A 12,619-nucleotide genomic window follows, 5' to 3' on the forward strand; every position below is an offset into this window, starting at 1 on the left:
TGTTTGTCTGACAAATAGTAACTGATACTTCAAAGAGCAGTATGCTGAAATTTTTGGTTAAAATTTCGATTCACCTGAGTACACAGCTACTTATTATCTAAAACGGTTTGTGCGCACCTCCCTAGGAGTGGAAGGTGAAAGTTCTAAATTCAAGATCTTCACGTTTCAGGTTTCACCTGGAAATGTCTCGAACCACAGGCGGAGCTTGGAGAAAGCTCGTGAGTTTTTATTCCAAATCTGAAAAGCCTTCTTCTGCGCTGGAGTACGTAATAAAAAGAGACTGGCTGTGCTCTAGGAGCGTGGAAGAGTGGCTATGTGACAACAGAGGGCGTGGTCACATTTACTTAATTGACCATGACGTGTTGGTTCAGACCATGAGTCTACTGATCGACTTTAGTGAGAATATATTGAACATTTGGGTGTTCAAGTCTCCACTTTCCGACTGGCAGCGTACTCAGCTATTTTTGAATCACCAGTTTGTCGTGATTAAAACAAAGAACTGGTGGTGGTCCATTGAGAAGAACTCGGAAGTAATTCTCATTCAGAGAAGCAAACACTTCAAGGGATATGGTGGAGTCCTCGACTACGCAAACAACAACAAGAGGAAAACTCCATTACTTCGAGTCAGCTCTGACGTCGGACAGAAAACCATGAAGGATCTTATAGAGTTTCTTCATGAAGAAGACGAACTGAACAAGACGCACTTTTGGAACGTAAATAATTGCAAACATTTTGCAAAGAAAATTTATGATGAATTCGCGAAAAGGACGTTGCATGATACAACGCTTGGATGCGACCTTCGTGGAAACAAGAAAACCATGGAAGTGTCCGAGTGTGTGTGGCATGGGAGGTTGCTTAAAAAACGTTTTGGTGTGCATCAAATGCTTTTTGACTCACTTAAATAGGAGAACAAACTACATGCCATGCAATGCAAGAAGTAGAATACCATCTGAAAGCTTTATTTCTTCCTCCCTTCCGCTTACAAAAAAGATGTAAATGGTTTCAAATGTATCATTTGTATAGCATATAAATTTATAATCCCTCGCTGATAGGAGACTCATCATCAGTGAGCTCAGATCTTACCGTATTTCGTTCTTTGACTGAAACAGGTCCAGCAGGTCTGATTCAAGAAGTTGTCAGAATGCATTTTTAGTATGAACATATCTTAGCTTCCCAAAGAGTTATCTGTGGCCAATCAATGCCATAAAGCATCCGCCCGTAAATAGATAATGTATTGTATAAATGCCTCATCATTACATCACTAATGCTCCGATAAGAGGTTAGGGCTCTATATAGTATTGAGCGCTTTCCGATCAACTGTGGTAAAACTGCAGTCTAATTAATTGCAACAGCCAACCAAAGCAAAGGAGAACATCAGAAGGAGGTAATCGCCTGAACGCGGGAAATGGCGAGTGACAAAGTTGAGACTAACTTTTTGTCTCTTTCAATTGGAGGGTTAAAAAATGTATGCAATCTCTTAACCTCGTTCCCATGGCCTTTTCCCTTACTTCCGCAAGTAAGGGAAACGGCCATGGGAACGAGGTTGGCAATCCCTGATTATTTTCAACAATTGTTTTTAGTTATGATGTATTAAGTAGTCCTAAATGATCCACCCTCTCAGGTAGTTTAGAAACTTTTGGTATAATTGAAATAAAATAATCAAAATGTACGAACACAACGTAGTAGGTTACGTGATGCCTTCGGGAGAAAATACGTAAATTGTATGTTATAGATTTTTTCGAAAATAGGCAAAACTTGAAGCCGGTCGAAGCGAATTAAACTCTAAAAGCAGGAGATAGCAAAATAAAATTTATTCAATAATGTTTCATAGCTGAAATGACATAGCCCAGCATTTCAGTCTCTTGTCAGGCAACCTCACTGCTAATCACCGCCCGAGTCTCCCCACCCGTAACCCATTTCTACTTCAACGTTTACCTGCCACGTTTCGCACCTAAGCCGTTGACAGTCTGGTACTAGTTAGAGTTGTTTCCAATATGATGGCGGAAACTGGTGGTCGTCAGCAGGGATGTGTTCTGTAGTTTCGTATTTTTTGACAATTCCTCGTACAGTATTCCGCAGTGGGCTAAATTCTAATAGTCTTTTACGATTGATATGGAGGAGAAATCTGGGTCTCTGGGTGCACAAGAAGAGAGAGATCTCAAGAAGTTTTTAAAATTTCTATCGCAGAAGGTACGGGGTTTGCATGTTTTGTTTTGTTTTTTTTTAGATTTCTGACGCTTGTAAACTTGGTTATGGTTTTGCCAGTTTTTACTTTTAGCTAAAAATAATAAGAAATATAAGAACTTTATTCAATACATTTTCGGTGGTAGATTTTTGTGAGTACCCCAAACGGAGAAAACGTAATTCTTGTCGGCATATGTTCAGTGTTATGATTTTGGAACCAAAATGTAAGTACACAAAACTGCCTGTTAAAAATGTGAAGTTAAAAGCATGTTAATTTAAGGCTAAAATTACCCAAAATTAGAAGGATTTTGCCCCTGAATTCTTGAATATTTAGCCCGCGGGCGAAGTGAGAGTGAAAACGTTTTGTATATCACTGAAGCGGAGCTAGCGCCAACGAAACTCTGACGGTATGTTAAAGGCTATTTATGTCGCGTCTGTGACGGATGCAAAAGCTTCCAATATGGCGAAGCTAAATGCCCGAATTTTTTTCATGATCATTTTTTCTATCATTCTAGCAATGATGATACATCTTAATATTACCAATACACTTTTGTATAGTGGTGATTCTTTAAATTTTTGTCGGCAATGTTCGAGAATTACAACGATGGGCTCAGTTTTAGATCTGTTAGCTTCAGAAACCCACTAGACATAAATAAATGAGAGCTGAAACTGAAACCTAATGGAAATTAGAAAGAGAGGTTTCAGCTCCCGTGTCATTCCTTGCTTATTCTTTGAATATAATTAATTTAAAGCTGATATCATTGTTCTCAAATTTATGCTTGGAGAAACAGAGAGTGTGTTGGGAGAAGACTGAGACAAATTAATGAAACTGAAATTGCATCAAAGAGTAATAATAAAGCTCTAACAGTCTTCTTCAATTAGCTTTGCTCCTGGAAAGGTGAAACAGTATTGAAACATGTAGAAACAGATATAGTCCTAAAGCTTGAGTCGTATTTGAATGGTTCTGCTCAGGCTGTTGTGAGTCAGTAAAGGGTAACCAGGGCAGCTTAATAGAGGTGAAAATTACAGTGTTAAAGGGGAGAAAATTTGTGACTTTGACTACTTACTACTTAATACAGGTTGACCACTTAATACAGTGCCACATAACCCTTTAACTTCCAGAAGTGATCAATATGAAACTTCTCCCAATGATATCCTTACATTATCCAGCCAACAGCTAATGAGAATATTCAAACATATAAGGTAGAAGTTGTTGACTTGATCTACCAACAACTTCTCATTACTAATTTACAAGGATATGTGTAGCAGTCAGAGGGGAGAATTAACAATCAGATCTTGGGAGTTAAAGCCGGTTAATACAGGTTGGATTGTCTTACTGAACAGATGCATGGTGGCATGGGATCTAGTTCTTAATCTGTTGAGAGCGGTTGATAGTCAGTTAAAAAAGGGAGTAGTTTGTGTTTTTTATCTAAGATATTTTTCGTTTATTTAAGGCAGTGCAAGTGATTGTTCAGTCACGTCTAGGAGAAAAGATTCATACCAAGTCTAAACCTACTGCAATGGGCCAAGACTGGGTAAGGTTTAAAACCTGGTAAACAGTATAATAATGTGCATGAAAACATTACGTGCTTCTGATTGGCTGAAAACAAATGCATTCTCATGTAACATGAGTGTAAAGTTAAGAATAGTATGTGCACGCTTTTAAAATTTCATCTCTCTTGACTTTCTGTGATGTTTTTTCATGTGCTTTATTAACAAGTTATAGCACGATTTCTGATGCAGTTTGGTGTGATAAGCACTTGTAAATGACTACAAATTGCACTTGCCTTGTGAGCTGCTGTAATTTTGTCGTCTTTGAAAAATTTACTTGTGTGCTTATTACTTATACTAAATGTTGGATCATTAGAAAACCATATAAATGGTAGAACACTTGAAACCATTGACAATTAATACAGCAGATATTTAGAGGAAAACTGGTATAGTTTTCAGCTTACTAGCCAAACCATAATCTTTTTTACTTGGAACATTTAAAGAGTATAACAATTTATTGCACTTACAGCATTTTGAGATTCCATTTAGAAAGATCAAAGTATTCAAAGATTGTCTTGAAATGTGTAAAAACTTTGAGTACAAATTCTGACCCATCATTTTGATTCCTGCTTCACAACAAGGCTGCTCACTTGTGGTGTAACAAAGTCTGACACCTTACTTCTTTACCTTCCATCTCTTGGCAATCTGTTTTTTTTTTTTATTCATAATTTCAGGAGCTAAACCCAAAAAGGCATGTTTAACTCAGGTAATTGTTAAAGCAATATTTTCTAATGGTTAAATTACTCTTCGGAATCTCAAATTGTTGTAAATAATCAATTTTCTGCACACTTCGATGGGAGGGAGAGGAGAATATTTTAATGGTGGCTTCTGTAGGATTCTTCTCCATTATAATTATATCTTATTTATTTTTACTTAATGTTCCTAATTTTAATTTTTTGAGAACATTACCTTTCAGTTCAATCTAGCAATAAATGATAACCCAGATGTAACATCAGAGGTAAAAAAAGTGATGATAAATGGAAGGCTTCCTTCTAAAGACAGTGCCATGTGTGTGGAGATATCTCTGAAGTCTAGAGATGTAAGAGCCTTAACATTATACTGTTGTACATAGATCTTCAGTTTCCTGTTAAAAACAGGGAATGGAATGTAAAAAGTCACTGCTAAAGAAACTAGAACAAAATTGAAATCTGGATATTTGACCCTTTGACCCTTAAGAGTGATTAGAATCCAATTTCTCCTTACAATATCCCACCTGAATCAGACATTAAGGTCATGAGAATAAAGGAAATGATTGTCAACTAGAGATGTTCTTGATTGAAAAACTCTCCTTATCAGCACCTTAGGAAATATATAGAGAACGGTATGGAGAATATGCATACTGATGTTGGGTGTAAAGGATTAAGCAGTTTTATAGAGCAAAGTTTATTATAACATAGCCAGTAAATTTGTCTAATCAAATTCAATTGCGCAAACGTGCTTCATATTCCTATTGTGCATGGACATGACGTCAGCAAACAAATCCCTTGAGAATAAAAATTTTCCATTGGGTTGAGAATGTTATAAAACAATTGGTTCATGCGTTAGTGTGCATTCATCGAGATATGAAGCACTTGGGAAGTTTGGAGAGCACTCAAGAAGCTAGAGTTGCTTGAGGCATAGCCTCGAGCAACTCTTGCACATCTTTCATGCTCTCCAAACTTCCTGCATGCTTCATATCTTGATGAACACATGCTAACGTATGAACCAATTGTTAATTATACTTTTACTCTAAAGAGACATGCTCTTTACTGCATGACGTAATGACTAAATCATTTGTTTTTTGTGGTGAAAACTGGTTTTCTATTTGTTGTTAGGAAGTAATAACAAAATGCTTAATAAACAATTTGGACTTGAAATAAAAAGAGTTAAAAAAAAACAGCATTTCACCAACATTGCTAATGGTTTGTTGTTCCTTTTATTAAAACAGGGAGAATCTATGTTGTTAGAGACATGGTGTCTTAGTATGAATGACAGGTACTGATCAGATAAAAATTATGATTTTCAACACTACTTGATTTTATAGAAAACTTAAGACTATTGAGGTTTTTTATAGAACCATAACATTATAGTGAAACGTAGAATTTTCTTTTAGGATTGATCCTAATGCCAAGGTGACATACACAGTTTATAACAGAATTGGAGTGCTTCTCAAGTCTCTTACATCAGTGACAAGAGTTACACCAGCCTATCAACTGTCACGCAAGCAAGGGACAGACTTCATTCTGTGTTACAGGTAAGAAATTTTGATTGAGTATATTTAAAGTAATGCAAGAACATTTCTTTAGGAGGAATACTCAAAGTGTCACTGGGTATGTGAAATATGGTAGAAGTAATTAGAATGGACAGCAACAGTCTTAGCATGCATACTACTTTTTTAATGGTATTATCTCCACCTACTATGGGGGGGGGGGGGGGAATGCTAACTAATTTTGCCACTCATAAGATTAGTTATAATCTCCTGTAAAATTTTTTTTTTGTTTCATAAGGGCAAACAGGGCAATTTGAGAGGAGAATCTATTGGTTTAACAGAAGTTACAAAAGTGATTTGGATTTGAATTTTTTTGCAGGGTTTACTTTGGTGAAGTCAGGTTTCAAGATTTAGGAGAAGGTGTGTTCAGCCTTAAAAGAAATTTCATGAATAGAATGAAAACTGATTATCAACAATTTTAGAATGTATAGATATTAGAATATCAGATTTTCTATAACTTGATGTTGTTCCTTATGTTTGTGCAGGCTTTGCTACCCTGAGAGTAGGCTCCATAGGTACCCCAGTTGGTTCCATTACTTTATCTGCTGCATACAGGACGAAGCTGACCTTGCCAGAAAAGTGAGTAAAAGACACCACTACCACCTTAATAGTTGCATGTATTTGGAAGAGTATTTGACTTTCTTTTCTTCACATAGGAAATGTGAATTTATCACATTTCTTATGAGGATGATTAGTGATGAATGGACAAGGCTGTGCAATTTATAATTAAAATAAATGCAAGTTTTAATATTCTCATCACCTGTTTGCTGGAGAATGTGTGGATATTTTAGGGAGAAGTTACATGTTAATCACTTCAAAGTCAAAGGGTTTGGCCTGGCCATGATGGGCAGCCATGAAATCACATTGTTAATAGGCAGAACATTATGCTTTGCATTACATCAGCAGTGGTCCTGAGTTAATAACTGACGTTCTCATTTCGTTGTTTCTCATAGACAACAAGTCATGGTACAAAGTAACCATTTCAGCTCAGAGTTGGCACAGATGCCTTCTGATCAGCAGGATGATGCTTTGCCATGTGGAGCATTTGACTTAACAGCTGAAGCGAGGTATCTGCAGGATGTTTGTATTATGTACTTCACGAGTAAGAATTTGGGCCCAGTCATATTTTGTACAATGTCATGAAACACTAGCGAAGCTTATTTAGCTATTAGGTGTTTACACTCTGGTTATTTTAGTTTCGCTTCTATTGCAATGGTAAATTTCAAAAAAAGAAAAGTTAACTAATTTGCTTACTTTTGTAACGGTTGTATTCTTTATTTCGGTCAGCAAGAAAAAAAATGTCTGAGTTGGAAACAATCTTTTGTTCTCATTAGTACAAACGGCAGATGGCAGATGGCTTTTAAGTTTCAACATTTTTGGACGTTTGCCGTTTTGTTAAAACATCTTGCGTGCTTAAGTTCTCTATCGAAATATGAAACTATCGCAAATTATTATTTTCTGTTAGGAGAGGTGTTTCTAAAGGGGGAAACTTCCCACATAAGATTGATCCTGTGACTGCCTTTTGCCATCTAGCCAAATACAGTGGAAAGTCTTTTTTTATTGCGACTTCGACGACTCAAGATTTGATCCGGATTAAAAATAACTCTATATTTTCAAGTGATACTTTCTCCATGAGGGGGTTCGGTTTACTTTTTTGGAAAAAGAGACGCCATCATACTGTAAAGCTGCTCTCCGATCCTCATTTAATTCACGACAAAATATTTTTTTTGCCCTAGACATCAAATCGCAGAGGAGATAGCAAGCGCGACAGAAACGGAAGTAACCCGACCAACAACTGCATCTTCAGACACTCCTCCGTCGACAGCTCATAAACTCAGCTCAACAACTCCACCACTTGGGTTAAGGCGCATCAGTCAAGAAGTTAACAGCACTGGGAAACACGAGATGAGCGGGTGATTGTCTTGATTGTCTCTGGGATACTCGTTCACTCTCTTTGATTTGCTAGTTCTTCTACAAGAAACCTTTCTCCCGATATATATCTCTCTGTCTTTTTTCCCTTCCACAGACCCGGAAGTTATTCCCAACCCACTGGCTGTGCAAAAATGCGAACAAAGGGAGCCTTTGTGAGCAGTTCAGGATCGCCTGAAAATGTAAGCTAGCGTTCAACCTAGAGCCACAAATAGCCAAATTGAAGAGAACCCTTTTTTTGAGCCAGTGCTTGTTTACTTGCGCCTCCAAAAGTGATACCCGCATGAACATTCTGTATGGTCACTTCAAAAACAAGTCACGTTTGATCAGGCCTTTCGCTTTCAACTTCAAAGATCTCACCAGTAATTTTCCCTTCTTGCTGCCATCCATTCCCACGTAAATTACTAGAGATTATTTTGTGTTAAGTTCAATAAGATAGCACCTGTCAGGTGATAAGTTTGTATTTTCTCACCTTATGTTATTTAAACAAAATATTTATATTTAAAGGAGGAATTTCACTTTTGTCTCTTCCAAGAGTAAAACGGCGTAATTAGCTCAAAAGCTAAGCTTAAGAGTATTTTTAGTAGAAGGGAAGTTAAGGAGCGCGAAAAACACCCTGCAAAACGCACGTTAATGTTTTGCGTGTCTTAAGGCGAACGTTGGGCCAGTGCGTGGGCCTAGTGAATCAGGTGTGTTTAAAAACACCCGCACTTTTTGCAGGGTAGGGTTAGTACCGTATTTTTTCTAAATTCACTCGTGAGACCAAAACGTGTCGTGCACGAAGCGTTTGTTAAAGTGGCTCACGAATGTTATCTTGTGGGTGAATCATGTTTTCACTTTTTAAATCCTACTTGTTGTCTTTAATTCACAGTCAATGCTTACAAACCTGTCATCTACTCCACCGTTTGCGTCGCTTTTAAGAAAAGAGGCTGATAACATACCAAGCGGTCTGCCGGCCTCAGATAGCAACCTGAAAAAGTCACCATCAATTCTACATAGAAGGGTGAGCAATTTACCTTTCCATAACAAGGGAAAAGAAACTTGCTAAACGGATGATTCTTACTTATATGTTATTAAGGAAAGGTGTTGATTTTTTTGTCAGAAGCGTGGGACAAAGAGGAGATCTGAGTCCTCCACGAGGAATTAGACTCCAGACCTCCTGACGTCTTATCGACGACTCACAGCTGCCAACATAATAAGCTTAAAGCAAATTTGTATGTCTTTTGTAGGACAGTTCATCTGACAGAACAGATGGCAGCAAACCATCGACGTTGCAGTCTCCACCCTTCCCCAGTCAGCTTGTGTGGGATGATGACTTCGTTATGGTAGAACTGGTGAGTATTCTTAGTGAAGAATTATGCGTAGGTCTAGCGGCGGGTGCATGGTGTGATGAGTCTGAAATAATCTTTGCTGGAAAGGAAGACATTTTGATGAGCTTGGTGGCCTGTTATCGCACCAGGTCTTTTTTGAGTCGGGTTTCCTCAGTGTTCGTGGGGATTGTTAAAGCTTCGAATTGATCGGCGCATCGGGCGTATTCGGGCGCATTAGGGAGAGGGCGGAAGACCAAACGTGTATGAAAACCAGTAAACACTGGCTAGTGTTTTGGGGAAATTGTTTTCGCCATCAAGGGCGAAAAAAATCCTTATGAAAAGACAAAAATATCATTATGCCCTGAAATTGACATTTGCTCTCAACTCAAATCTATCATTTTTTTTTCAGAAACCAGCCTTCGCGTCTCATTCAGCAACATCAACCGGTGATCTTGGTAGCTTCTTTCGTGAGTGTCAGACAGCACCTCCACTGAGTTTATTTCAAGATAATGAGGTGTCATCGCTAGATAACATTATGGTGAGTTTAACCATTTGACTTCAAGGTGTGGCCGATGTGCACCTTCTTAAATGTAAAAGACCTTTGAGGCAGACCAATTGGAGCAATTTTCCATTTCGACCGGTCACTCAGGTTATACTATTTCCGCACTTGAAGACGCTTTCGTGTTCTAACTCTGTTTTCTAACAGGTTCCTTGTTATGTTTACCTTTCTCCGAATTGGTCGTTGTGCTTTGCTTTTTTTTGTTTTCGATGTCTGACACTCGATCGAAAAGTACCCTCAGGCAAACTTTTCGTCGGAGAATATTACGCGACATAGCATGCGATTCCAGGACTAACCAAAGACCATGCATAGGTGTTGTCGTTGCTAAAGATAATTTGCAGTGATCTTGGTAGTTAAAGTATTAACCAACTCTTAGCGTCAAATGCAATTGTGATTCAACTGGTTTTTCTCTTCTCTCAGCATCATTTCGCATTTGCTTCTCTAGGACCGTTTGGATGGGGAATTGTGTAGCTTTCGCGAGAACGCTTTCAAATTTGACGAACTCTTAGCTGAGCTACAGCAGAGGTGATATCAGCTGGAGATGAGCTTGGGTTTGAAAGTAATTTGCATTAGCACAAAGGAAGGAGAGAATTCAATTCGAGGCTACCGACTGTTTTGCAAGCATCCCATGTCTCTTTGACGTCCATAGTAACCCGTAGAGCTGTTTCGTCATAAGTCGGTTTGCTTTCCAAATATGGGACAGGCACCGTCATCCACCTGCCTTGTATTGCCAGGGATTGAGTTATGGGATTTAATCTCATATAGAGGTTTTCTTTCAAACGTAATCCTTGCAAAGCTATAGTTCGAATGAAAGTATCGAGTCTCTTGGAAAATAATTTAACATTTACCTCTCGTATTGCTTGAGGGTGATGTCCGCTTAAAAAAAGAATTTACAATTTAGGATCCAGTGTTGGTTTCTAGATTTCCTCGGCATCACCTATAGCGGAAGTGATCTAAAAATAACTCTACCCTCTCTTGATTTTCAAGAAATTTGGTGGGTGGGAACAGAAACAGGAAGTTTTTAGTTAAAGTTTTTCGATATACATGACATTATGAACTTGTAGTATTAAGATCTTAAATGGCCGTGCTATTATTTTAAGATTAGAAACTTTGAAAATGAAATTGATAAGATTGCGAATCCTCTGAGATACTGCCGGCGTCACTCAGTTCTCAAACCAAAGCCTTATTGAACGATTTCTGTTCCTCGGGTTTACAATAGAATGCTTAGTACTCTCCTGGTGAGATGATTTTTAGGATATTGTTTTGAACACGTATAGTTCTCGCGATAAGCACTCTCTATATCAAGAACAACTTAGTTGTCAACAGATCTTATTGTAGACACGATGGTGCGGGTGATTTCTTCTTAATTCGATTTGACAATGGCCGGTGGAATCGAAACTTGTGATAATGTAGTTAATTATTATTTGCATGAAAGATGAAATGATGAAATTATACAAAGAAAATCTTAGTTTCCATGTGGAAATCAGGACTGTTCCGTACATGTACCATTCTCACGTCCTTCTGCTAGCAATCGTCCCCGTCTAATTTTAAGTTCCAAGAAGATTCATCTTGTACCGGAGATAGCGCTCGTGAAAAGCCAAGGAAAATTTGTCGGTTATTTTTGGAACGGAAGCGATTGCCCCTTACAAGTCGTAGATTTCTCGGAATTTACGTTAGTCATCTTAAATCATCTTTTTTCTCCATGTTGATTATGTAACTTTTCATCCTCTATGGAAGAAACTCAACAAAAACAACAAGTTATCTGGTTAATTTGTATGTTTACGATTTTATCCCTATCTCCGAATAACATCACGGTTAAAGGAATAACATTAAATTAACCCTATCGTCAGTTTTAGAATGCGAACAACCTTAATATAATTAAACAAATTTAGAATCTCCCGTGAGAGGGAATATTGCACGTTATAGACTGTCCGTGTTTTGTTCTTGAAATTCACTTACAAATTAAAGTAGTTTGAGAGATTATTTTGAACAGAAATCGACGAAGAAAGGAAAATGCTGCATGGAAGCAAGAGATTTTAACTTGCTTCTGATTTTTTATCTGTGTCTTCACGGTTTGTCTGTAAAACAAAGCCCTAGTCGGTCTCCATAGCAACCATGACGAAGGTAACCCAGTGAAAAGAGATGGTTAGTTGTCAACCGATTGTCAAGGTTGTGGAGAAGATTTATCAGCAGGTGTTTGCATTTGGGATTCTGAAAACACTTCCCTTTTGTATTGTTGGATACACGCTGGCTTCATCGCTTCTCAGAGACCACTTATATTTGTTTCCCTGGCTTAACGCTGTCGTCCTTGGCATTAATTTAAAATTTGTACCCTGTAGTTGGGTTCTGGCTTTGAAACAATGGGTCAATTCGCTGGTAAATTCTCCTAACGACGCAGAAGCCAAGACAAATATTCGAATTTTCGCAATACCAAAATTAGAAGGAGCCTTTCGTACATAAATTTATCAGCGTATCACGGACATGGACACCAATCGGAACAGACCGGGAGAAATCGCAGCCTTCAACAGTCTTGAATATTCAGCGTCGAATTTTTTCAGCAACTAGGAGTGACTTTAAAAAAAGATAGTCCAACCGATTCGCGCCAGTAAATTTTTTATAGGCAGTTTTAATAACGGGGCTGAACTAGTGATCGATAAATCAAACGGCGCTGGCGACAGTTTTCCGCAATCGGGACAGTCTTAATTCTCCATGAGGAAAGCTGGAAAATGGAGCCTGCAGCCAGCAATGAGACGGCCAAACAAGAGCACGGCGGGGATGGCGCTGATCCAGAAGAACCCATCGAAGAACACGAATTTCAGAGGTGTTCTCGGAAAGGCC

The 12,619-nt window shown here is 38.2% G+C and overlaps 1 protein-coding gene across 1 annotated transcript; it reads left to right on the forward strand.

Moving 5' to 3' along the window:
• Positions 1-1,937: 1,937 nt before the first annotated feature.
• LOC113675422 (autophagy-related protein 13) lies at positions 1,938-11,701 on the forward strand. The gene is made up of 14 exons (XM_089184214.1): positions 1,938-2,190; positions 3,639-3,719; positions 4,652-4,774; positions 5,663-5,709; positions 5,828-5,968; positions 6,303-6,343; positions 6,469-6,562; positions 6,937-7,050; positions 7,720-7,896; positions 8,010-8,094; positions 8,784-8,915; positions 9,142-9,246; positions 9,632-9,760; positions 10,227-11,701. Exons 1-14 carry the CDS (start codon positions 2,113-2,115, stop codon positions 10,308-10,310), a joined length of 1,431 nt encoding a protein of 476 aa, XP_089040340.1. The 5' UTR covers positions 1,938-2,112; the 3' UTR covers positions 10,311-11,701.
• Positions 11,702-12,619: the final 918 nt, after the last annotated feature.

The sequence above is a fragment of the Pocillopora damicornis genome, chromosome 10 (assembly GCF_964200805.1).
Source record: "Pocillopora damicornis chromosome 10, jaPocDami1.2, whole genome shotgun sequence".
Classification (NCBI taxonomy): Eukaryota; Metazoa; Cnidaria; class Anthozoa; order Scleractinia; family Pocilloporidae; genus Pocillopora; species Pocillopora damicornis.